Source organism: Canis lupus, chromosome 1 (assembly GCF_003254725.2).
Source record: "Canis lupus dingo isolate Sandy chromosome 1, ASM325472v2, whole genome shotgun sequence".
Taxonomy (NCBI): Eukaryota; Metazoa; Chordata; class Mammalia; order Carnivora; family Canidae; genus Canis; species Canis lupus.
The window spans coordinates 93,134,057-93,159,599 of record NC_064243.1 but is presented as its reverse complement, the minus strand read 5'-3'; the positions used below and the strand labels follow the sequence as shown (position 1 = coordinate 93,159,599).

The 25,543-nt window shown below is 41.9% G+C and overlaps 2 protein-coding genes across 16 annotated transcripts in view; one reads left to right on the top strand and one right to left on the bottom strand.

Annotated features, from left to right (window-relative positions):
• Window positions 1-6,713: 6,713 nt before the first annotated feature.
• The window catches only part of SPATA6L (spermatogenesis associated 6 like), a 48,662-nt gene continuing 29,832 nt past the window's right edge, over window positions 6,714-25,543 (top strand). For 3 of the 15 annotated variants that reach the window (XM_049092760.1, XM_025423487.3, XM_049092724.1), the window contains exons 1-4: window positions 6,717-6,905; window positions 11,091-11,228; window positions 14,784-14,832; window positions 18,573-18,614. In XM_049092760.1, the coding sequence (XP_048948717.1) occupies window positions 6,867-6,905; window positions 11,091-11,228; window positions 14,784-14,832; window positions 18,573-18,614 (268 nt within the window). In that variant the 5' untranslated portion in view covers window positions 6,717-6,866. Of the gene's footprint in view, window positions 6,906-10,072; window positions 10,206-10,761; window positions 10,891-11,090; window positions 11,229-14,783; window positions 14,833-18,572; window positions 18,615-25,543 lie in introns of those variants that run through there. The other 12 variants (XR_007401573.1, XR_004807191.2, XM_025423486.3 and 9 more) reach the window with 9 other exon arrangements.
• On the bottom strand, window positions 7,852-10,733 carry PLPP6 (phospholipid phosphatase 6). Its single transcript, XM_025423497.3, has 2 exons — window positions 9,340-10,733; window positions 7,852-9,074 (listed from the first exon to the last, which is right to left on the bottom strand). Exon 1 carries the CDS (start codon window positions 10,731-10,733, stop codon window positions 9,822-9,824), a length of 912 nt encoding a protein of 303 aa, XP_025279282.2. The 3' UTR covers window positions 7,852-9,074; window positions 9,340-9,821.

Genomic DNA, 25,543 nt, shown 5'->3' with positions numbered 1-25,543 from the left:
GCAGAGACACAGGCAGAGGGAGAAGCAGGCTCCATGCACCGGGAGCCCGATGTGGGATTCGATCCCGGGTCTCCAGGATCGCGCCCTGAGCCAAAGGCAGGCGCCAAACCGCTGCGCCACCCAGGGATCCCTATTTTTTTTTTTTTGTTATTTTTTAAAAATATTTTTATTTAGTTCTATATTTCAGGGAGCATTTATTACAAGGATGTACGACTCTGCTTTATTGCTTTATTCTTTTCCCATGCTGCATAATGTTCCATCTTAAGGCTTAAGCATAACTGATTACGTCTGACCCTCCGTAATGAACATTTAGATGGTTTCCAGTATCTTTTTTTTTTAATTTTTATTTATTTATGATAGTCACAGAGAGAGAGAGAGAGAGAGAGAGAGAGAGAGAGAGGCAGAGACATAGGCAGAGGGAGAAGCAGGCTCCATGCAGGGAGCCCAACGTGGGATTCGATCCCGGGTCTCCAGGATCGCACCCTGGGCCAAAGGCAGGCGCTAAACCGCTGCGCCACCCAGGGATCCCTCAGATTTCTTTTTAAAGTAAACTCTATGCCCAATGTGGAGCTTGAACTTACAACCCCAAGATCAAGACTTGCATGCTCTACTGACTGAGCCAGTCAGGTGCTCCTGGTATCTTTTTTTTTTTTTTTTTTTAAGATTTATTTATTTATTTTAGAGGTGGGGAGGGGCAGAAGGAGAGGGAGAGATGGTCTTAAGCAGACTCCGAGCTGAGCAGGGAGCCCAATGGTGGGCTCCATCTCACAATCCTAAGATCACAACCTGAGCCAAAACCAGGAGTCAGTGGCTTAACTTACCACATCACCCAGGCGTTCCTCCCCACCCCCTCCGTGCCTTTTTTAACTACAGATAATACTGCAGCAGGTATTTTTGTGTGTCCGTGAAAGTATATCCACACACACACCCATGCTTAGCAGTGGAATTGCTGAGTCAAATGAAAAATTTTGATAGACATGAACAAATCGCTCTCTAGAGAAGTTATACATGGTAGGCAGAATAATAGCCCCCAAAAATATCTGTGTCCTAATTCGTGGAACCAATGAATATGTTACCTTCTATGGCAGAGGGGAATTAACATTACAGATGGAATTCAGGTTGCTAATCAGCTGACCTTAAGATAGGGAAATTATCCTGAGTTATCTGGATGGGCCAGGGTAATCACAAAGGTCCCTGAAAGTGGAAGAGAGAGCCAGAGAGATGGTGGTGTCAAAAGGACTGGCTCGGATTTGCTGGCTTTGAAGATGGAGGAAGGGAGTTTGGAGACAAGGAATGGAGGTAACCCCCAGAAGTCGAAAAAACAAGGAAATGAAAAAGGCAAGGAATGCAGGCCTGCTTCTAGCTTTGCTCTTAGCCTAGGGAGATCTGTGTTGGATTTCTGACCCACAAAACTAGTAAGTGATACATTTGTCTTGTTTTAAGCCATTAAAGTTTGTGGTAATTTGTTACAATAACTATAGAAAATTAACACATTATATGTATTTACACACTCCTACCAACAAGATGTTTCCCCTCATCCTTGACATTAGAGCCTTCATTTTTTAAAAATCATTTCCTTCATATGAATGCTCCTTCCTACATTATTTGAGGAATGCTTACAATTTAGTGTCCTCTAATTCATATTTTTGATTAAATGGAAAATTTGCAGCCATACTTATCTGACTGTTACACTTTTGTTCTCTGCTAATTAACTCTTTGGAAAAGTCCCCTTTGGGACATGGGCCATTTTCTTTGGCAGGGGCCTGGATGTGAGCAGGATGTGTTGATGCGTCATTTCTGCGGTGCTGATATCACTCTGACCAGCCTGCACTGCAAAAATCCTGTAGGAATAGAAGTTGTCCAGCAGGATTTGTTTCCTGCCACCAAGGTGGCAGCCTCAGTGATGAATTACTTTGCAAGCTGGACCAGAGGTGTTGTGTGTGTAGAAACCTCAGGTGACCACAATGAGTGATATTAACAGAGCATAAATAGTCCTAATCACTCATTTGATACTTCCAGGGCAGACTAGCAGTTGTAGTAGCTGTGCCTGGTCATCTCTCATTCCACATATTTAGTCTGCCCTGATGTGCTGTTGGTTTCCAAACTCAGGAGCTTCCCTGGGTGAAACCTGAAACTGGCTCCTAGATGGAGGACAGCAAGAAATAATAACCTGAAACTGGCTCCTAGATGGAGGACAGCAAGAAATAATAGAAGAAACTGGCTCCTAGATGGAAGACAGCAAGAAATAATAACCTGAAACTGGCTCCTAGATGGAGGACAGCAAGAAATAATAGAAGAAAGAGGAAGGCCACTCAAGATTAGTAGGTGGCAGGGTTTTTTGTTTTGTTTTGTTTTGTTTTTTGAAGATTTTATTTATTTATTTGAGAGAACAAGAGAGTGAGCATGAGAGTGGGGAGAGTGGAGGAGGGAGACTGAAAATCAGGCTCTCTGTTGAGCAGGGATTCTGATGTGGGCTTGATCCCAGGACCCCAGGAACATGACCTGAGCCAAAGGCAGACACTTATCTGACCAAGCCACCCTGGCATCCCTTTAATAAGTAAGGGAACTTCCACTGGAATCTTGTCTTAGATGGCCACAAGATGAGTAGACCTCAGGCAGCGTGGGTGGCTCAGCGATTTAGCGTGATCCTGAAGACCCGGGTTGTACAGGGACACATGGGTGGCTCAGTGGTTGAGGGTCTGCCTCTGGCTCAGGGTGTGATCCCAGGATTCTGGGATTGAATCCTCCATCGAGTTCCCTGCGGGGAGCCTGCTTCTCCCTCTGCCTATGTCTCTGCCTCTCTCTGTGTCTCTCATGAATAAATAAATAAAATCTTAAAGAAAAAAAAAAAAAAAAGACGAGGAGACCTCTGCATCCACCCACCAGAAACTTAAAAGTTTATTTGGAGGACTTACCTGAGTTCAGTCACATATAACATCCAGATGGTCTCCACAGCATTTTGCTCTTTTAAGACTTGTGTTCTTCAAACGACTCCCTCTGTGGGAATGGTGGGTAGAATGTACATCCCAAGGACAGTGGAGGGGAGTGAGGGGCTTCTCATTGCCTTGGTCCAGCTTATGGGTCAACCAGTGGTCAAGTCCTCTTGATGACCTCCTCCAACATGTGGGAACCCCCTTACCACATACCTTGAACCCTATAGACTGGCTGGACCATCTCTGTATTTATATCCTTCAAAGATATTTATTGAGCATCTGCTATGCTAGGTGTTTAGAATACAAACTTTTAGCCATGCAGATCCTACAGTTTATGGAGATAATCAACAATCACAGGAGCTAATGTGAAACAGCTTTTGTGGCAGTTGCTACAAAGAAGAGATAGCATATATTTGTAGTCAGGGGGTTCCTCCTTGTCAGGAAGAGCATATAAAAGGCATAGGTGGGGCAGCCCGAGTGGCTCAGTGGTTTAGCGCCGGCTTCAGCCCAGGGCGTGATCCTGGAGACCAAGGATCAAGTCCCGCATCGGGCTCCCTGCATGGAGCCTGCTTCTCCCTCTGCCTGTGTCTCTGCCTCTCTCTCTCTCTCTCTCTCCGTGTCTTTCATGAACAAATAAATAAAATCTTTCAAAAAAGGCATAGGTGAAATATGTAGATCTGCATCCATGTTTTGTCCATACCTACACTGTATGCCACTGAAGGTAGAGGGCAAAGAGTAAGTAAAGGAAAGGACCTAGAAACATTGCATAGCTACATAGAGAAGGGTGAATAGAGAGAAAAAATGGCCATAGCATTGAAGAGAAACCAGAACAAGGCCTCTACTCTAGGAACCAAGCAAGGAGAGTGCAGTTAAAACTAGTAAGAGCACAGGATGGGACAGTGTATCTGGATGGATCGATAGGATTTCTATACCGCAGGGGCATGAGCACACCTGAATTCCAGTGTGGCTGCTTCCCTTTAGCTGTGTGGCCTTGGGGAAAAGGTTGTTTGGCCAGGTCCTGCATCTGTAAAATAGAGATGATACCTTCCTCCAAGAGTTATTGTGGAGATGAAATGAATTAGCATATGCAGTGTGTCCAGCACTTTGCATGTTCTTAGTAAAGATTGATTCCTCCCTTCATTATGTCTCTGTCCACTTATTTATTCATCCATTTTGGTTATTACTCTCCTTGATGACTTAGCATTGGTTTTCGTGACTTACCTCTGAGAGTCAACACTGGTACTGTTCCTGTATATCCCTGTGTTAGTCTGGATGCCAGCAAGCTGCTGTGAGCCAACAGATTGGTTCTCTGGATATGGCAGGGAGCCAAGCACACACCTATGTGCCTCTCGGTATGCAGACAGATGGAGCAACAGGGATGGGATAAGGACATAATATACCTTCCGTCATCATACTGAGTTTTTCTGTTCCAGGGAAAGGAACTCCAATTACCAAAGTGAATATCTAATTCTTGTCCCAGGACATCTTTGTGCACTTGCATTTCAGCCATTGCATAAACCTCCAAGAGTTTAGTAATAAATGACTCATCACAATTTAAGATTTTTTTCCAGAGACAGCGTTGGCCCTCCCAGATTTCTCAGATTGGCTAGAAGCAGCCACTCCCCCTCCCCTTTCTTTAGTTTTTGTCTATTGCATACATTGAATGGACAAAATTTTAGACAATATCCCCTACTGGTTAAGAATGTTTGCTCTGGGGATCCCTGGGTGGCGCAGTGGTTTGGCGCCTGCCTTTGGCCCAGGGCGCGATCCTGGAGATCCGGGATCGAATCCCACGTCAGGCTCCCGGTGCATGGAGCCTGCTTCTCCCTCTGCCTGTGTCTCTGCCTCTCTCTCTCTCTCTCTCTATCATAAATAAATAAATTAAAAAAAAAAAAGAAAGAAAGAAAATGCTTCTAAAAAAAAAATAAAAAAATAAAAAAAGAATGTTTGCTCTGCCTGTCGCTTCTGATGGTTTTCACAGTGTGACCCTGGCTCTGGCAATCATTGTAACTACTCACTGGGTAATAATGTAATTCCCTGCTTGCCTAGATTAACCAAACACCAGAAAAGAGAGATGGACACCTATTTCTATTGTGGGGAAATATGTGTCCGTTCCCATATTTCTAACATGGGAAACCAAACTTTTAAATCTCAGAATTATCTTTGTATTTCTTCTTTTTTTTAATTTTTATTTATTTATGATAGTCACACAGAGAGAGAGAGAGAGAGAGAGGCAGAGACACAGGCAGAGGGAGAAGCAGGCTCCATGCACCGGGAGCCCGACATGGGATTCGATCCCGGGTCTCCAGGATCGCGCCCTGGGCCAAAGGCAGGCGCCAAACCGCTGCGCCACCCAGGGATCCCTATCTTTGTATTTCTAATTAGCACACAGTTCATTTCATATTATTGACAGGGGCCATGTTTTCCAAACCAAACATGAGGATGTAACATTTGATAAGCATGGGTGGCTCGGCGGTTTAGTGCTGGCTTCAGCCCAGAGCATGATCCTGGAGACCCGGGATCGAGTCCCACATCAGGCTCCCTGCATGGAGCCTGCTTTTCCCTCTGCCTGTGTCTCTGCCTCTCTCTCTCTCTCTCTCTCATGAATAAATAAATAAAATATTTAAAAATTTTTTGATAAGCAAGAGAATGCCTTTAGGGACAGGCTACTCTATGAATTAGAATTGTTAAGAAATTCCCGGGCTTGCATCAGAGAAGATGAATACTTGCTGTTTACTTCCACATGGATAGAACTGGAGGGTATTATGCTGAGTGAAGTAAATTAATTGGAGAAAGACAATTATATGGTCTCACTTATATGTGGAATATAATAGTGAAAGGGACCAGAAAGGAAAGGAGGGAAACTGAGTGGGGAAAAATTAGAAAGGAAGACAAACCATGAGAGACTCCTAAGTCTGGGAAACAAACAAAAGGGTTGCTGGAGGGGAGGTGGGTGGGAGGATGGGGTAAATGGATGACAGGCCCTAAGGAGGGCACTTGATGGGATGAGCACTGGGTGTTATCCTATATGTTGGCAAATTGAATTTAATTAAAAAGGTAAAATTAGAAACAAATGTTTCAAGCTTTCAGGAATATGTTAAATATGGCAGGAATATTGTTGAGAATAAAAGAAGCCAAATGTGAAATAAAAAAAAAAAAGGAAGAAAAAAATTGATTCTAGGACTTGGCCGTCACTGAGCTACTAAAAATGGGTAGCTCTTGGGATCCCTGGGTGGCGCAGCGGTTTGGCGCCTGCCTTTGGCCCAGGGCGTGATCCTGGAGACTCGGGATCGAGTCCCACGTCGGGCTCCCGGTGCATGGAGCCTGCTTCTCCCTCTGCCTGTGTCTCTGACTCTCTCTCTCTCTCGGTGTGACTATCATAAATAAATAAAAATTAAAAAAAATTTTAAAGAAATGGGTAGCTCTTAAATGATAAGGAAGCTAATGATCATATTCCCCTTTCAGAGTGGACGCTGTAATCATTTTAGCATAGTGACGGGGGCCATCCGGAGAGGTGACGGGAAAGGAAACTGGGGCCCTGCCAGCACCTGGCGATCCCCGCAGCGGGGCTGCACCGGGTCCCCCTCGCGCCCGCGCCCCGCCGGGGAAGCCCGCTCCGCCCCGACTGCGCCTGCGCCGAGCTTGGCCGGTTCCAGGTGGAAGGTTGCGCGTTTGAGTCGTCATGGCAACGCGATGCTCCCGCCTTCTGGAAGCCTGGGCTCCAGCTCCCGTAGTCCCGTAGTGTGAGACTCGTCCGGGTGGGAGGGACCAGGGCTGAGTCCCGGGGCCGGATGGGGGAAGGAGGGGGCGCGGGGCTCGGGAAGCTGCTGAGAGCACTTGCCCCAGGGATTGAGCTAAACTAAGAAAAAATCGGTCCCAGGCTCAGCACGAAAGGATCTTTTCATTCCAGTCCTTTCGCCCACGCAGGGAACGATGCCTCTGGAAGTGGTGGTGGAACTACAGATCCGGGCGGTAAGAGAAGTCTCCTCCTGGCCCCCAAATCGGACTCTTTCCCCGGGGTTCCCAAATGGTCTGGGTCGTTTTCACCACCTCCTCCCCACCTCACCGCACACACATCATTATTCTTTGGGACAGATCGTACCTCTGCGTCCCTAAGATCCTCTACATTGGTCTTCCCTGACTTCTTAGCCTTTAAACATTTATCCCCCAAGGGACTTGTTAGCTTTATCCTAAATTTTCCTGTTATTTTAGAATAACCCTGCATTATATCGAAGAAGAATTTTATTATTTTTTTCCTGGATAAAGATTTGTGAAAAAATTAAAAATAAATAAAACCTTCCTTTAAATAGCGAGGGAAAAATTCAATTTCAGCAAGTCCAGTCACTTCCTGATAACTTGCCACCTCTATGAACCAATCGAGTATTTTCTAGGTATTTCCCCTAGAGAGGGCTCTGGCTTGCTAATTCCAAAAGGGAAGTCAATCAGTCAACACCTGTTTTATAATTAACCCACTGAATCCTGTGGCCCAGTGACTGCATTGTTCCTGTTTGGGATCTGTCACTGTTATGAATTCGGCTTCTGTGTTCCAATCCTTCCATCCATAGTTGGTGACAGACTATCATGCAGCTTTGCCTCCCAGCTCTAGGGGCTTCTCTACTGGCCATGATTACCAGCACAATGTTGATAAGTTACAGCCATGGAGAACCTGGCTAGCCTCCATACAAGTGACAAGTGCTGTGGTTTCATCATATACATCATTCTGAAAAGAAGACAAAAATTTCCTGGATTTGTCCCATTTCACCGACGGCAAGTAGGACCAGACTCTATCAAATTGTGCTACATCAAGTGCCAACTCTCAACCTTTTGTGGTCAAGGGAAGGAATTCTTGAGAAGCTGAGTGTTAAAGCAGGCTTCTTCTTCCTCAAGGCAAAAATTAGACAAGTTTTCATCTCACTCATTCAATGTTACTGGTTATTTTTATTTTAATTTTCAAAAGGCATTCCTCAGTGTACAATTGACAGTAAAATCATTTTCTACTCTATCGTAGTTAGATTGCTTCAGAAACATCAGCTGAATTGATCTGTGCTTTAAAAGCTTGCAAACTTTTAGGAATTCCAGAAGTATAATCAGGAACCAGAAGATAAAACTAATTTTGAGCCCCCAATATTCAGACTTGTGAACATGGCAGAAGGAAACATCACTGCTTTCCAAAAGATCTGGCCTGAATATTGCTGGATTAAAATAAAAGATCTAAGATTAAACAATAAAGCAAATCACTCAAAGCTTTACAGTTTGGCTGATTCAGGGAGAGAAGAGGTAGTCTGTTCAGGATGTTGTGGGAGTACAGATGATTTTGTTTGCCTTTGAGGAGTAGCTGTTCCTCTTTCAATGTGCCTCTCACACTCAGAAAATTCATACTTCTCCCCAGTCAGAGCCTATTCATCACACCATTCTATGTGACACATCCAAGGCCAAAAATCCTTTCTCTTTATAAATGTCAAAATAATTCACCACTATCTGAAAACACCAGTTCCATAGGTAATTCAAAGATTCTTATTTTCAGGCAGAACAGCATTTAAAGCACACACGCTGCTTGGTTTTCCTGCTCAAAGAATAATGAGCAGAGTCCATCTTGCATTTGGTCGTCTTTGGTCTTGTGATTTGGGGAGGTACCGTGGATAAACTGCTTTGAATGTAAAGGTCAATGTAAAGGGACATTTAGGAGTTAGTTATCCCTTGTGCCTGGTGTAACAGTGGGTTCCCCTGGTGAATTTCAAGTTAAAATTGTTATCGAAAGTATGCTATAGATAGGGAAATGGAATTCCATATGAAAAACTATACAGTGTCATCCTTGTGGTACATATGAGAAAGTTTATGCCCTTGCACTGCAAAGAATCAAGTTATTTTCCTATTACCTCAGCAGAGGAGCATTATTCTTTGTTCGGTAGAGATGATGGGCAACAGAGCCCCATCTCCTGCCATACTGGTCCACTGACACAATATGTGGTAGGCCTACCCCCCAGACGATTAGGTCCTGAAGTCCTCAGTTAGCTTTCATACCACGCTCTTTGTCAACAGAATTAAGCATTCGATCATAGTCCCATCCTTCCTTTTCTGTGGGCATTGTAGACATGCCCACCATTAAGTGTTTCTTCTTCAAGTAAGTTCTTGGCTTGTTCTCTGAATGCAAAAAGATAGTATTAGAGAGTAATGGGAAATAAAGATCTATTTAGAGAGTTTTTGAGGAGGTAGAGGGAAAGGAAACCAAGATATGCACTATAATCTCTTCTCACTACCCATCCCACAAAGATGGAAGAGAATATACTAAGAAAGCTTATCAAGAAAATAAGGATTAAGAAGACACCCGTGGCAGCAGATTTTCAGGAAATACATGAGAAAAAAAAAAAAAAAAAACCTATGTCTTAATATACTGTTTAAAATTTACCTCAGGAAAAGAACTAGGATGAGTAGGTGGCTCATCTGCATGTATATTTACAGAATGAAGATCGTGTTGGTTTTTTTTTTCAAAGTTCACTTTACAAGTGATATGTTGACTTACAGGATTACTACAAAACACAAAGTTTACTTTTGTCAACTTTAAAAAAAAAACAGCAGGATTATCATCACCCCGGCTTGTTTTCTTTGCAGTTGTCCTGGAGATATAAACAGTGGTTGAATGAATATATAATAGAGGGATTTCTTTTTTTTCTTTTCTTTTTTTTTTTCTTCCTGTAATATGGCTGTGGTCACAATGGCCAGGACGTTCTCCAGCCTAGCAACCCTCCAAGATGGAATGACACCTGAAATCCCAAAGGAAGCCTGAAATGTCCTTAGAGGGACAAGCAGGATTGCTGCTGGTTGACGTCGTAGGTGTCATCGCATGCGGAAACCTTCTGATCGCCTGGTGCCATAGAGGATGAGCTGGTGTCATTGTTGGTTCCACAGTAGGAAGAGGACCCGGGCGTTGTGCGGCGAAAGCCAGCAGTAGTCCACGATGCTGTACTGCGCGTAGCCCAGAAAAAAGCCAAACGCCACGTCAGTGACGTTGTGCCGCCCCAGCATCACCCTGGAGAAGCCCACGATGAAGGCCCACAGTACCACAAGCACCCGCAGCGGAATGGCCAGCACCAAGTGGTTCAAGATGAACCGAGACACCAGGGCGGCCCTGGTGGCGTGGCCCGAGGGGAAGGAGTACTTGTCCACCGACAGGGTGACGAACATGTCCATCTGATTGTGAGCGGGGCGGCGCCTGCGCACCAGCCCCTTGATCAGGGCCACCAGCAGCAGGTCCAACAGCAGGGCGAAGAGCAGGTTCGTGAGCACCTCGCGCCCGGCCCAGCTGTCGCTCCTGAGCAGGCAGTAGAGGGTCCCCAGCAGCCAGGGGATGCCGTGTCCCGAGATCTCCAGCAGCTTCATGAGGGGCCGCGCGCTACCCCAGGACGAGCGCTCCCCCGCGCACACGCCCAGCTTCTTGGACAGCCACAGGTCGATGGCCAGCAGGGAGCGCAGGGCGATGCCCAGGAAGGACGGGTTCAGGTCCATGCGGCCCTCCTCGGGCAGCGCGGCCGCGGGCGCCTGCGACGGGCCGGCCCCGGCCAGCGGGAAGGAGCCGCGCCGGTGCACCGGGCTCTCGGGCGCGCGGAGCCGGGCGCAGGTGGGGTCGGCGCCGGGCGCGCGGCTGCCGAGCAGCGACTGGAACTCGAACCTGCCGCCGCCGCCGCCGCCGCCGCCGCCGCCGCCGCGGGCCGGGCTGCCGGGGCTGCCGGGGCTGCTGCTGCTGCTGCTCGAGGCGGCGGCGGCCAGCGGGCGGGCGTCCGCGTTCCTCCGGGGGCTCGGCATGGCGGCGGGGGGCCCGGACCCCGGGAGCCGACCCGCCCGGCGCGCCGCTCCCGGCCCGGCAGCCTCTTCCGCTTCCGCACGGCCATCCCGGGGGCGGGGACAGGAGCCGGCGAGAGGACGATTGTGACACCTGGCGGAGACGTGGGAGGAAACTGCGGTTGGCTCTTGGGGAAGGAGGGGACGGGGGGAGGGGGTGGTGTGGGAGGTCCAGGGGAAGGGTCGTGGCGGGGGTGAGGGGGATGCGGGTGGGGATGGGGAATATGACGTCGTCGGGGGAGGTTAGGGAAACGGCTCCTGTGCACAAACAACCAAACAAGCCACCAAACCAAACACCTGTTCTCTCTCTTTGTTTTTAAGATTTCTTGTCCCGGGGTGTACCTTCCTGACAAGCAAGATGTATACCTTGGGGTGTACCTCCTGAATCAGTACCTGGAGACTGACTGCTTTCCCTCTGTGTTCCCTATTATGATTCAGCAGAACATGAGGTTTGAAAAGGTGATCTTGACTTTCTCACTGCCAAGTCAAGAAGTTTAAATGTTGTCCGGGGAGCATCTCCCGGTGCTTATAAAGAACACAGCTCTCGTAAAATCAGTTGGTACCTTTTCTTTAAAAATAAAATTAAAAAAAAAAAAAAAAAAAGGCTTGAAGGCATCTCAGCACAGCACAAAACCTGACTTGGAGGACTTGCTTTTGCATTGCAGGCCTGAGCCACGTTCTGTCAACCTGCTGCTAAATGTCCTGGTGGATGTTTTCTATTCTTGGAATTCCCATGGCATTTTCTAACTGGAACACAGAGAGCATTTTCTGAATGTTCTTGGAGGTGTTAGAGGCAGTTGCATTACATTTATGACAGGGATTATTAGGAAATTAGTGGCCTTAGAAACAAACTTTTGTGGACTCAGAAAAATAATGAAAAAAAAAAAAAGCTATAATCAAATCAGTAAAATCCTGCATCTCAAATTCTGTAACAAAACAAACCTCTTCAGATTTATTGAATTTTCTTAGGTCATCCCTGGTTTATTTAGCTACAGTGATAAAGGCTACGTTTCATTCCAGTGAATATGAACCTGATTTTTTTTCTTTAAGATTTTATTTCTTTATTCATGAGACATACACAGAGAGAGAGGTAGAGACACAGGCAGAGGGAGAAGCAGGCTCCATGCAGGGAGCCCGACGTGGGACTCGATCCCAGGTCTCCAGGATCAGGCCCTGGGCTGAAGGCAGCGCTAAACTGCTGAGCCACCTGGGTTGCCCTGAACATGATTTTAATAGAACATTACCAACCTTCTTCCTACTTTGATTTAGAATATTAATTTCATTATTATGAATCACAGACAGTTCTTTGAAGTTTGCATCTTGGAATTTGGAGGTGGAATCAGTTTTAACCTTTGTAAGTCTAATGATTTTCCCCCAAACAATATCTCTGAGTTGCTTTTTGGAGGAGGTGTTACTAAGTATGGGAAGTCTAGATAGGGTAGAGTCTGTCACCTTTAAAGGTCTGGTTGGTGGGCAGCCCCGGTGGTGCAGTGGTTTAGTGCCACCTGCACCCCAGGGTGTGATCCTGGAGACCCGGGATCGAGTCCCACATCAGGCTCCTTGAATGGAGACTGCTTCTCCCTCTGCCTGTGTCTCTGCCTCTCTCTCTCTCTTTCTTTCTCTCTCTCTGTGTCTCTCATGAATAAATAAAATTAAAAAAAAATAAAGGTCTGGTTGGTGTTGCTCAGAAAATGACCTATTTCCAGCTGAGACTGGGAGAGGAGATGAGGATCAATTTTCTGAAAGGCTAAGGCTGTTTGTAATATTTTTTAAAATCATAGCGGCACAGCCTTCAGCCCGGGGTGTGATCCTGGAGACCCAGGATCGAGTCCCATGTCAGGCTACCTGCATGGAGCCTGCTTCTCCCTCTGCCTGTGTCTCTGCCTCTCTCTCTCTCTGTCTCTGTCTCTCATGAATAAATAAATAAGGTCTTAAAAAAAAACAATCTGTAAAATCACAGTGGAAATTTAGATAAAGTCTACCAAACTGGTTGTATAAGAGAGGAGAGGAATAAATAGATAGTACCTTGAGACATATAGTCAGAATCCAGACAAACCTATTTCTCCTCTTTAGATATTGGTAGTGGTAGGAAGTGGGTGGTGAAAATCCAGTCTATTTTCTCCCTTAAGCATATTGTTATTAGTTTATCAGGTTTCCTTCTATAGAAGACTTTAAAAAGACTTCTCTTTTTGTAAGAAGCCCAAAGATACAAAATCATAGAAGCACAGAATGATAATTTTGTAAATGACCCTGGAGGTTATCTAGTGTAACATCTTTGATTCACAGAAAAGGGGGATCAGCCTCAAAGACATTAGACTCCAGATGCCACTTACTGCTCTGTTACAAAGCTGTGCATTTGAGCTTGCTGGTCAAACATATATCACAGACCTTTTTTTTTTTTTTTTTTTTAATAAAATGCAGTTCTTTAAAATTTTGAAATATTACCTTCATATGTGGGCTGTTTGGGTTCATAATCCGGCTTTCTCCCACTTGGCTCCAGTTTTCTTCTATTTGTTCCATTCTCTAGCTGCAAATACTTGCAGCAAGTATCAAAAACATTTTCTCCTCCTTGGCCCTTCTGTGTAACCCAGAATTGAATGTTCTGAAACATTTGGATAAATAAGAAATTACTCATCAAGAATGTATGAGACATTGTGTTTGAGCAGTTCATGTTGGTCATTTACTCTCCAGGATCATACTTGAGAAAATCCTTAGACATAGATAACATGAAAGACTGCAAGTACTGGAATGATTCAGGGGGGAAAAAAACCCTCACCTACATTTGCTTGATAAATCTAAATCGGTAAGACAAAAGTAGATGACAGGGGACAGCCTCCTTTTTGTACTTAAAGCAGACTTGGCTTTGAATTAAGAGCAGATTTTAGGGCAGCCCGGGTGGCTCAGTGGTTTGGCACCGCCTTCAGCCGAGGGCCTGATCCTGGAGACCCAGGATGGAGTCCCACGTCCGGCTTCCTGCATGGAGCCTGCTTCTCCCTCTTCCTGTGTCACTGCCTCTCTTTCTCTCTGTGTCTCTCATGAATAAATAAACAAAATCTTAAAGAAAAAAGAGCAGATTTTAACCATGCTTAAATTTATTTTATTTACTAAAAGATTTTATTTATCTATTTTTGAGAGACACACAGAAGCAGAGACAAAGGCAGGGGGAGAAGCAGGCTCCCTCTGGGGAGCCTGACGTGGAACTCAGTCCCAGGACCCTGGGCTTACAACCTGAGCCAAAGGCAGAGCCTCAACCACTGAACCACCCAGATGCCCTTACCATGCTTAAATTTAAACACCATTTAAGAGCTTAAATGCCTGAAACTAAACTCTGATGAAAACTTTTGTTTGTTATAGGCTTCCAGAGTTTAGGGAGAAGGTTGTGGTATGCTTTTAATTTTAGTCCTCTCCCAGACCATTAAGCTCAAGGACAAAATAAGCCAAATTGGCATTGGCTAGATACATATCACAACATTTGTCTTGGGCTTCATGATATACTTTAAACTTATGAGGCCCTCCCGCCCTCTAGTTATTTTGGATTCTGTAGGACTGTCACTACTAGTACATAGGTTTTCTTTTTTGTTACACATAGAATTTTTACTTGTGTTCCTTCTTAGCACAACCATTTGCTAGTCATTTATTCAGTTAACATCAGTTAATGAGTGTCTGTGGTATGCAGGATTTTTTTTTAGAGACTCAAGCAAGACGCTGAGTTTGATACCACATGTGCTTGTAGCAACAAACTTGTAGGGCTAGGTCAAGTTGATGACATTTTGAGAATGTGGTAGATTCAGCTAACTCAGGTTTTCCTTGTACTTGGTATTGTGTTCTCGTTCTATAATTACTTGTTGAATTTTTAACCATATACCTGTTAAAGATACTCCTGTTGAATTTTAAAATATTATATGGCTGGAATTGGCATGTGTTAATTATTTGGAAGAATATAATCTACAGTTTCAATAAGCATATATTAATAAATCTTTGAAAATTTATTTTCACCATTTTTTTTTCCTGCAGGTATTTGAAAATGCAACAGATCCTGGGGCTGTAGCAGACATTTTAGAAAGTAAGTACTCTCAAGACAAAACAAAACAACTATCATGTGTATGTAATTGTGTGTACAAATATAAAATTCTACTATATTCTAAGTTGTGATATTTCCATGTTTAATCCATATTTATATTCAAGAGAGTCTATATCAAATTTGAATCATGTTTTTGATTCTATTATAAACTCTTTTCTAGATAGAGATGGGATTTATTGGATGGTACACTTCTGTTTGTTTATTAATTTCTTCAAATTAAATGGTTTTTGTATTTCACACAGTTGTGTCACTATCACCGTAATTAATTTTAGAACATTTTTATCACTGCAGAATGAAACTCTAAGCCCATTCTTCCTTATCACCCCCAGCCCTAGGTAACTACTAACAAATCTTTCTCTGTAGATTTCCTTATTCTGATATTTGATATAAATGAAATTATGAACATGTGGTCCTTTGTGACTAGCTTCTTTCACTTAGCATAATGTTTTCTTTTTTTTATAATAAATTTATTTTTTATTGGTGTTCAATTTAGCATAATGTTTTCAAGATTGATCTTTGTTACAGCATGTGTCAGTATTTCATTTGTTTATATGGCCAAATAGTATTCCATTGTATGGCTATACCACATTTTGTTTATTCATTCATTGGTTGATGGACCACTGGGTTGTCTTCACATTTGGGCTATGATGAAAAATATTGCTATGAATATTTGTGTACAAGTGTTTTTGTGGACATATGTTTTTATTTCTCTTGGGTATAAACTTAGGAATAGAAGTGCTGGGTCATATGGTAATTCTTCTTACTCTCTGGAGAAACTTTACTAAAGCAGCTGGGTTCATAATCTATAATCATGTAATCATTTTACATTCTACCAGCAACATGTGAGGGTTCCATTTCTCAACATCCTGACCAACACTTATTATTACCTGTCCTTTTGATTGGTAGCCATCTTTGTGGGTTTGAAGTGAAATCTCATTGTAGTTTGATGGTGTTGAGCATTTTTTTCATGTGCTTCTTAACTGTTTTATTTGGAGAAATGTGTTTTCAGAGCTTTTGTTTATATTTTATTTGGATTATTTGGTATTTTGTTATTGAGTTGTAATATATAGTGAACTTGTAATGTATTGAATTCTTTGTGTATTGTAGATATAAGTTCCATGTCAGATGTATGATAGATCAATATTTTCTTCCATTCTTTGGATTATATATTCACTTTTTAAAAAAGATTTTATTTATTTATTCATGAGAGACAGAGAGAGAAAGAGAGAGAGAGAGGCAGAGACACAGGCAGAGGGAGAAGCAGGCTCCACGCAGGGAGCCCAATGTGGGACTCGATTCTGGGACTCCAGAATCATGCCCTGGGCCGAAGGCAGGCGCTAAACTGCTGAGCCATGCAGGGATCCCCTCTTTTCACTTTCTTGATGGTGTTCTTTGAAACACAAAATTTTAAAATTTCAATGAATTGTATTTTATCTGTTTTTTTTTCTTTTGTTATTTGCACTTTTTGATGTCATAACTAAGAAAGCATTACCTAATTCAAGTCACAAAGATTTATGTCTGTGTTTTCTTCTAAGAGTTTTATAATTTTAACTTTTTTTTTTTTTTAAGATTTTATTTATTCATGAGAGACACAGAGAGAGAGGCAGAGACACAGGCAGAGGGAGAAGCAGGCTCCATGCTGGGAGCCCCATGTGCGACTCAATCCCAGGACTTCAGGATCACACCCTAGGCAGTAGGCAGGCGCCAAGCTGCTGAGCCACCCAGGCATCCCTATAGTTTTAACTTCTATGTTTAGGTCTATGACACATATTAAGTTGATTTTTGTAAATAACATGAAGTAGGGGTCCAACTTCATTCTTTTGTGTCTGGATATCCAGTTGTCCTGGTACCATTTGTTGATAAGAGTATGTGACCCCCATTGAATAGTCTTGGCACGTATGTTGAAAGTCAATTGAGTGTACAAAAGGAAGGGTTTTTTTGGACTCTCAATTCTATTCTCTTGATCCATATATCTATCATTATGCCAGTTCCACACAATTTTCATTACTGTAGCTTTGTAAGTAAGTTTTGAAATCAGGAAATGTGAATCCTTCACCTTAGTTCTTCTTTCCAAGACAGTTTTGCTATTTGGATTTCCTTGGCTTTCCATGTGAATTTTAGGATCAGCATGTCAGTTCTGCAAAGAAGCCAGCTAGGATGTTGATAGGTGTTGCGCTGAACCTGTATATCAACTTGGGGAGTATTTCCATCTGAATAATATTAAATCTTCCAATCCATGAACATGGGATGTGGTGAGAATTAATTGAATGTAAGGAATTTAGAGTTTGAGACAAATGAAGTGCTTAACATTACCATTGGAGTGATGGTTGGCAGAGATATATATTCCTTCTTACTACTTCGAAAACCTAAAATTACAAGCTGTCTTAGCTGTTACGTTTCTTGGCACTTAAAATTTTATCTTCATACATTCATATGTTTTTCATAAGCCAACAAAGGAACAATTTTACTTTTCTTGTATATATTTCCAGCTTTTTTGAGACATAATTGATGTATAACATTGTGAAAATATAGGGTATACAATATGTGGATTTGATACACTTATATATTGCAAAATGATAACCCCCACAGCATTAGCTAACACACTCATCACATCACAAAATACTTTCTTTTTTGTCTTGAGAACATTTAAGACCTATTCTTGGGACACCCGGGTGGCTCAGTGGTTGAGCATCTGGCTTCGGCCCAGGGTGTGATCCTGGAGTCCCCAGATCGAGTCCCACATCAGGCTCCCCGCATGGAGCCTGCTTCTCCCTCTGCCTGTGTCTCTGCCTCTCTCTCTCTCTGTGTCTTTCATGAATTAAAAAAAAAAAAAATCTACTCTCATAGCAAGTTTCAAATATATCATACAGTATTAGTAACAATAAGTGTCTTTAATTGTCACCATTATTGTCTATTTTATAATGTTTTAATTTCTAATATTTTGTTGGAATTATCTCTATTGATTTTTAATTGTTATGCCATATATGTTTGAATTACTTTAAGATTTGAATTAAAAAAAAAAGATTTGAATTTTATTCTTGTCCTTATGGATTTTGTACATGAGCTCACTATTTGTAAATGCATTTTGGACTCAGGAAGTATAAAAAATGCATATTTTATGTCTTAATTAATCAGAAGACATACTGTTTTAAGCACTATAACTTGTCTAGGTTAATGGACAACAGTCATATTTTGAATTATTTATTTTTATTTATTTTTTAAAGGTTTTATTTATTTATTCATGAGAGACACACACACACACACAGAGGCAGAAACACAGGCAGAGGGAGAAGCAGGCTCCATGCAGGGAGCCTGACGTGGTACTCGATTCCGGGACTCCAGAATCATGCCCTGGGCCGAAGGCAGGCACCAAATCGCTGAGCCACCCGGGCTGCCCATATTTTTAATTTTTAAAATGAGAAGTTGATTATTATGTCATTGACTTATGAATACCTTTTTAGGAGAGAAGATATTGCATCCATTTCATCAATACTTGTCAGGGCATAAAATGCTGTTTCTAAACTCAATTACTTTCACTGCATGCCCTTGAATGACTGGCTCTTGAAATACCTAAATTATTGTTGGTATGGCACTTATTATTATTATTATTATTATTATTATTATTATTATAAATGAGATGTTATGGTAGTCTTGAACTTAGCAATTAATGAATAACTCCAGCAATTTTCTAAGGTATTAAAATCTCATTTTTTCCCTTTTAGGCTTCCTAACCAGGTTTGAATTAATACAGCTAGTATCTCCAGGTAATGTAGCAGTAAATGCATTTCTAATTTAGCTTATTTTATTTTATTTTATTTTATTTTTTTTTTTTAAAGATTTTATTTATTTATTCATGAGAGACACACACAGAGAGAGAGAGAGAGCAGGAAAGGCAGAGACCCAGGCAGAGGGAGAAGCAGGCTCCATGCAGGGAACCCGACGTGGGACTTGATCCTGGGTCTCCAGGATCACACCTGGGCTGAAGGCAGGCTAAACCGCTGAGCCACCAGGGCTGCCCCGCTTATTTTATTTTGAAAGGACTTTGGCATGACAGAGTGAGATTGGTATTTACAAGTTGTGCTTTCTAGAACACTTTCTTTTTCCCCCATACTGGTCTGTTGAATCCTATCCATTTCCAGAAAAGTAACTTTATGGGTTTGGTGGCAGTAAATATAACTTAAACAGGCAGTTGACTTTCCATTTTTTCATATCTTTATCTAATTATCATCAAATAATAAAATCTTGGTTCAGTTTCTTTCAAGTTGTTGCCTTTGGCCTTGTTCTCATTTATGGGGCACGTGTGTGTGTAAAACCCAAAGCTATCTTTTGTATTAGATGCTAGAGCAGGGTTGGCAAAATATAGGCCCCAGGCCACATACCACCTGCAGTTTGTTTTGTAGGACTCGTGAACTAAATTTCTACATTTAAAAAAATTGAAATTCATATCCTGTTTAATTCGTGCACTTCACTGTGGTCAAGTGTACAATTCAGTTGTTTTACTATCTTTACAAAGTTATGCAACTGTCACCACTATCTTATTCCATAACATTTTTATTATCCCAAAAAGAAACGCGTAGTCATTAGTAGTCCCTACCATTCCCTTCTCCCAAAGCCCTGGCCACTACTGATCTACGTTCTCTATTGAAGGACCTGTTCCAGACATTTAATGTAAACGGAATCAGACAGTGTGTGGCCTTTTGTTTCTGGCCTCTTTACTTTGCATATTTTCATCCACATTGTGGCAAGTATCATTATTACTTCATTCCTTTTTATTGCTGCATAATATGCTTTTATATGGATATACCATTTGTTTATCCATTTGTTGGTTGATGGACATTTGGGTTATTTTCACTTTTGGAATATTATGAATAACTGCTATCAACATTCATGTACAAGTTGTTGTGCGAGTACATGTTTTCAGTTCTCTTGAGTTTATGCCTATGAGTAGAATTTTTATATCATATGGTACTTGTGTGTTTAACTTCTAAAAAATAATTTATTTATTTGAGAGAGAGAGAGAGAGCGAGTGAGCACACATAAGCAGGGGGAGGGAGAAGGACAAGGAGATTCCATGCTGAGACGTGGGGCTTGAGCTCGTGACTCTGAGGTCATGACCTGAGCTGAAATCTAGAGTCAGACACTTCACTGACTGAGCCACCCAAGTGCACCTCTGTGTTTAATTTTTTAAGGAACTGCCAAACTGTCTTCAGTGCTTGCAGTTTTGAATGGTTGGAAAAAAAAAATTAAAACATGAGTATTTTGTGATGTGAAAATTATATAAAATTCAGATTTCAGTGTCCATAAAGTTTTATTGGAACATAGCCATACTCATTTGTTTAAATATTATCTTTGGCTGCTTTTGTTTATGCTGGAATTGAGTAGTTATGACCATATGGTTGGCAAAGCCTAAAGTACTTACTAGCTGGCCTTTTACAGAAAAAGTTATTGCTAGAATCATGGGACTTTAGGAGGAAACTTTTCTGTGGTGCCTTTGCTTTGCGTGTGTCTTTTTTTTCTGTATGTGTCTTGAATGTCAATTTGGCTAGTTTCCTGGTGATTTTTACTCATGTATGTGTGTGTGTGTGTGTGTGTGAGAGAGAGAGAGACAGAGAATATTTAAAACTCAGAAACATGTCTAATTCTTTTCTGATCTTTGCTGTTATAGGTTTTTCCTTTTCTCTTCCCAAAATGAAAATAGCTTTACAGTTTTTACTTGTTGCAAAAAGCATCCCCAAATGATGAGAAAATCTTTATAATTTGGTGAACATGTTTCCTGATATCTCTGTGGACAGAACACCTAGATACAGAATTTCTACATAGTAGTGTTACATATACTTTCTTCTCTTTTTTGCTTCCCCCATGATATATCATTGTTGTTTTGTCTTCTTTTTTTTAAGATTTTATTTATTTGGGCAGCCCCGGTGGTGCAGCGGTTTAGCGCCGCCTGCAGCCCAGGGCGTGATCCTGGAGACCCTGGATCGAGTCCCACATCAGGCTCTGCATGGAGCCTGCTTCTCCCTCTGCCTGTTTCTCTGCTTCTCTCTCTCTCTGCATCTCTATGAATAAATTTAAAAAAAAATCTTAAAAAAAAAAGATTTTATTTATTCATGAGAGACACACACAGAGAGGCAGAGACATAGGCAGAGGGAGAAGCAGGCTCCCTGTGGGGAGCCTGATGTGGGATTCAATCCCAGGACCGCGGGATCACGACCTGAGCTATAGGTAGATGCTCAACCACTGAGCCATCTGGGTGTCCATGTTTTGTCATTTCTAAAAGCATAGATGTACATCATTATTTTTAATGGCCATAAAGAATTTTATTAATTTACTTACGTGTTGGGACGCCGGGGTGGCTCAGTGGTTGAGTACCTCCCTTTGGCCCAGGGCGTGATCCTGGAATCCTGGGATCCCACATTGGGCTCCCTGCATGGAGCCTGCTTCTTCCTCTGCCCTGTGTCTCTGCCTCTCTCTGTCTCTTGTTAATAAATAAATAAAATCTTTAAAAAATTTACTTATGTGTTTTTATATGTCCATGAACAGTTGGGACATAATATTTGGAGTTTTGCTTTTTTCATTGTACACTGTTGTCTGTAGTTTGTCATTCCTGAATAGCTATGCATTCTTCCATAGTATTATAATTATCCTTAACTTGACATTGTTAAACATTTAGGTTTTGTTTTTTACATATTTATGAAATTATTTTTTTCTCTTGGTATATTTGTAAAGAATAGATTTACAGTATCTGTAGTTCTGATTCCCGTGATTTCAGTTACCCATGGTCCAAAAGCAGGTGATCCTCCTTCTGACATTGTCAGGAAGTCAGTAGTAGCCTAACACTGAGTCACAATTACTGACATTCATCTCACTTCATCTCACCATGTAGGCATTTTAGCAAATCACATCATCACAAGAAGGGTCAGTATAGTACAATAAGATATTTTGCAAGAGACCACATTCCCATGACTTTTTTTTTTAAACCCAGGCTCCAGGATGGGATTTTTCTTTTTTTTTCTTTTTAGTTTTATTTATTTATTCATGAGAGACACAGAGGAAGAGAGAGAGAGGCAGAGATACAGGCAGAGGGAGAAGAAGCAGGCTCCACACAGGGAGCCCGACATGGGACATGATCCGAGGTCTCCAGGATCACGCCCTAGGCTGAAGGCGGTGCTAAACCACTGAGCCACCCAGGCTGCCCTCCCATGACTTTTATTATAGTCTGTTGTTATAGTTATTCTGTTTTATTATTAGTTATTGTTCTTAATCTCTTACTAAGCCTAATTTATAAGTTAAACTTTATCATGGGTATGTATGCATAGGAAAAAAATGTAGTGCATTTAGGATTCAGTACAATTTGCTGTTTCAGGCATCCACTGAGGCCTTGGAACATAATTCACTGTGGATAAGGGGAGATGACTGTACTAGACTGAACCATCCATATCTTGTCACCTGGGAGTAAACTGATCGCCAGCAAGTTTCCATTATTGCTGTATTCAGTAGTATATGGCATGCCTCTTGCCCATATCCTAGTTAATGCTGGATATTATATTTTAATTTATTGTTTGCAAAATATATACTTTCTTTAAAATATATTTTCTGTCCCCTTCTCTTTAGATATGTTTTGTGATAACCTAAAATTTAAAATTGACTTCTTAAAAATTTCCATTTTCCCATCATGTTTCTTTCTTTTCTTTTGTATAACATGACTTTAAGTGCCCTTTGATCTATATGTTAACATTGCATTTTGGTATAAATTCTTATACTTTAAAAAAATATTTAGTTATTTGAGAGGGTGAGCAAGCAAGAGAGAGAACACGATTGGGGAAGGAGGCAGAGGGAGAAACAAGTTCTCCACTGAGCAGGGAGCCTGATGCAGGGCTCATCCTGGGACCCCAGGATCATGACTGGAGCTGAAGGCAGACGCTTAACCAACTGAGCCACCCAGGTGTCCCTACATTAAGTATCTTAAATGATAAGAATACATTTAGTATTCAATGAAACCTAAAACACATACATATATATACATGCACACGTATATATTCATGAATGTATTATGTATATCTAGTATTTAATATATGTATATTTAGTATACAGGTTGGTTGAATATACATGTTCTGCAACTTGCTTTTTAAAATTTAACATAAATTGCCATATGTTTTTCACATGACTAGAAACCCATCTTTGAGAAGGTTGCAAGAGGAGTTCAAGGTCATGATGGAGAATGTTGAGGCTGGGTGCATACATACTGGTTAATAACTCAGAAGTTACTCAGATATAAGATGGAAGCTGTATTATGCTTGTTTTCCTTTTGTCTACAGTCCTTGTATTGGAGATTGTAATTTCTAGTAGCATTAAATTAGAATTGCTCAAAATAATTTCACTCAACTTCAGATGCATTACAAAATGATCCACTAATTTGTTATTCATTTATTTATTTATATATTTATTTATTTATAGATTGTGTCTTTTTTTAAGGTTTTATTTATTTATTTATTAGAGATACAGAGAAAGAGGCAGAGATACAGGCAGAGGAAGAAGCAGGCTCCCTGCAGGAGCCTGATGCGGGACTACCCAGACCTGGGATCACGCCCTGAGCCACCCAGGCGTCCCTCCAACGTATATTTATTGAGGGTGTACTCAGAACATGCCCCACACTGTGTTGCTGGTATCACACTAGTGGTACCAGGCAGGATGGTGATGGTGAGCCATCTTGCTCTGCTGGTTCTTGATACTAGATAATTAAACAAGAATGATTTGTCTCATGTAGGGTCACGTGGGCCACAGTTAGGTTTACAGGAACTAATCCTTCACTTGGCTGAAGTCCTTAACTTTTCGTTTTGCTGTAGATATTATTTTATTGTTGGATGTTTATTCACATTGCTTTCAAACACACCTAGAGTCGAAAGACATATTATGACCATTATGTTAATGATCTAAGTGCTTTAGATTTGAAGTTGTCTAATGATTTGGCTTAGAAGTGGTGGAAACTCCTCTGGTTCCTGTTTACAAAGATGGGAAAAAGCGAATGGACACAGGGGGGCAGCAGTGTAATCCTGTTTGGGAGCTTAGCATTCTCTTTTTACTGATCTCTGATAAAAACCTCTCCTTGGGGAGAAATCATGCATGTTCAGTCCAGCTGTAAAATGCTATTTTGGGGGGCACCTCTTCCTTCAATCAGAGTTGGTTTTATACTTTGTAGTGGCGTTTACTAGGCATCAGCAGTGAAAGAACTCTTGCCTCAGATAATAAGATTTTGAATTCCTGCTTTGCCATGTGGCATCGTAAGTGTCATCTACTCACAGAGCCAGTTTTCTTATCTGTAAAGAAGGCATCAGATGAGACTCCATCATGGGAAGCAAGCTGTCAATTCTGATATGCTCTGTAAGTGTTAGATATTCTTTTTTTTCTTTTTAGAGATTTTATTTATTTATTCATGAGAGACACACAGAGAGAGGTAGAGACATAGGCAGAAGGAGAAGCAGACTCCTGCAGGGAGCCCGATGCAGGACTCGATCCCAGGACCCCATAATCACAACCTGAGCCGAAGGCAGACGCTCAACCACTGAGCCACCCAGGCATCCCAGAACACTGATTTCTCTCAGACATTTCACTTGGCCTATGAGAACTGCTCAGCCTATGTATATGTTTATTATTTATAACCAAGGCTCTTGCCATAGCATCCCCTAGGCATGCTGACATTTTTACACTGGGTGGCAGTTTGGACTCTAGAATGTGACCAAAGCAGAGAGATAGAATTGAAAAACATCAGCCTTTTATTTCTCTTCTCCAGTTTTAATTTCTTTATTCCTGTGATTCCAAAGATAGTAGATGAGCATGCCTCCAGTTCTCTGACTTTTATTTTTATTTTAATTCTTGCTAAATACATGAATACTGATTTAGTAGTTGACATGTTGGATGCAGTGGCAAGAGCTGGCCAGAAGCCTGTGAAAGGAAAAAGGACAGGCCCAGTGTGGAGAGCATCATACCATGCATTCAGGTGTTTGCTTTCATCGGAACATGTGCTTGAAAACACAGGATTTCCAGAACCAGGTGGTGCTGGGACTTCTGCTGGGTTGGTGTCATGGAGCAGTCCTGATAATGGCACTTGCTCTGTACCTTACATATGCCATGTGCCCTCACAATAGCCCCAAGGGATAGGTACTATTATGACTTTTATGTTTTCCTGAAGAGGAAGCTGAAACTAGATTATTTATGTAATTTGCTCCTGGTCACATAGCTGGTAAATGGTGGGGCAGGGATTTGAACCAGCTCCGTCTGAACCTGGAAACAGTTCTTAACAATGGCACTATAGGCCTCAGTAGAAAGCTGTATTCCATTGCTAGTGATGGATGAGGAGATTGTCACATCCCTGCCCATTTTCTGGTTGCACCTGTGAGATCTCTGAGTGGAGGAAGTGTCTCTGGCCAGCAGGGGTGGGAGGTCATGCCTATCACAGGGAGCACTGTCAAAGGAGTACTGATGAAAATGAGGCTGGGATGAAGCAGAAGATGGATCTTAGAGCTGCACCCACCTTCCCACTGCCTCTCCACCTTCCTCTTTATCATCAATGTACATTGTAGATTTATTCATATAATTGTTTACCACTTGTGGACTGTAAGCTCCAGGAGGGCAGGAATTGTACCTATTGTATTCCCTAGAATACATTCGGTGTCTAGAACTCCTAGCACACAGAAGG

Bases quoted from the DNA above. Each gene is read 5' to 3' on its own strand.
- PLPP6 (XM_025423497.3), bottom strand. From the start codon at position 10,733: ATGCCGAGCCCCCGGAGGAACGCGGACGCCCGCCCGCTGGCCGCCGCC.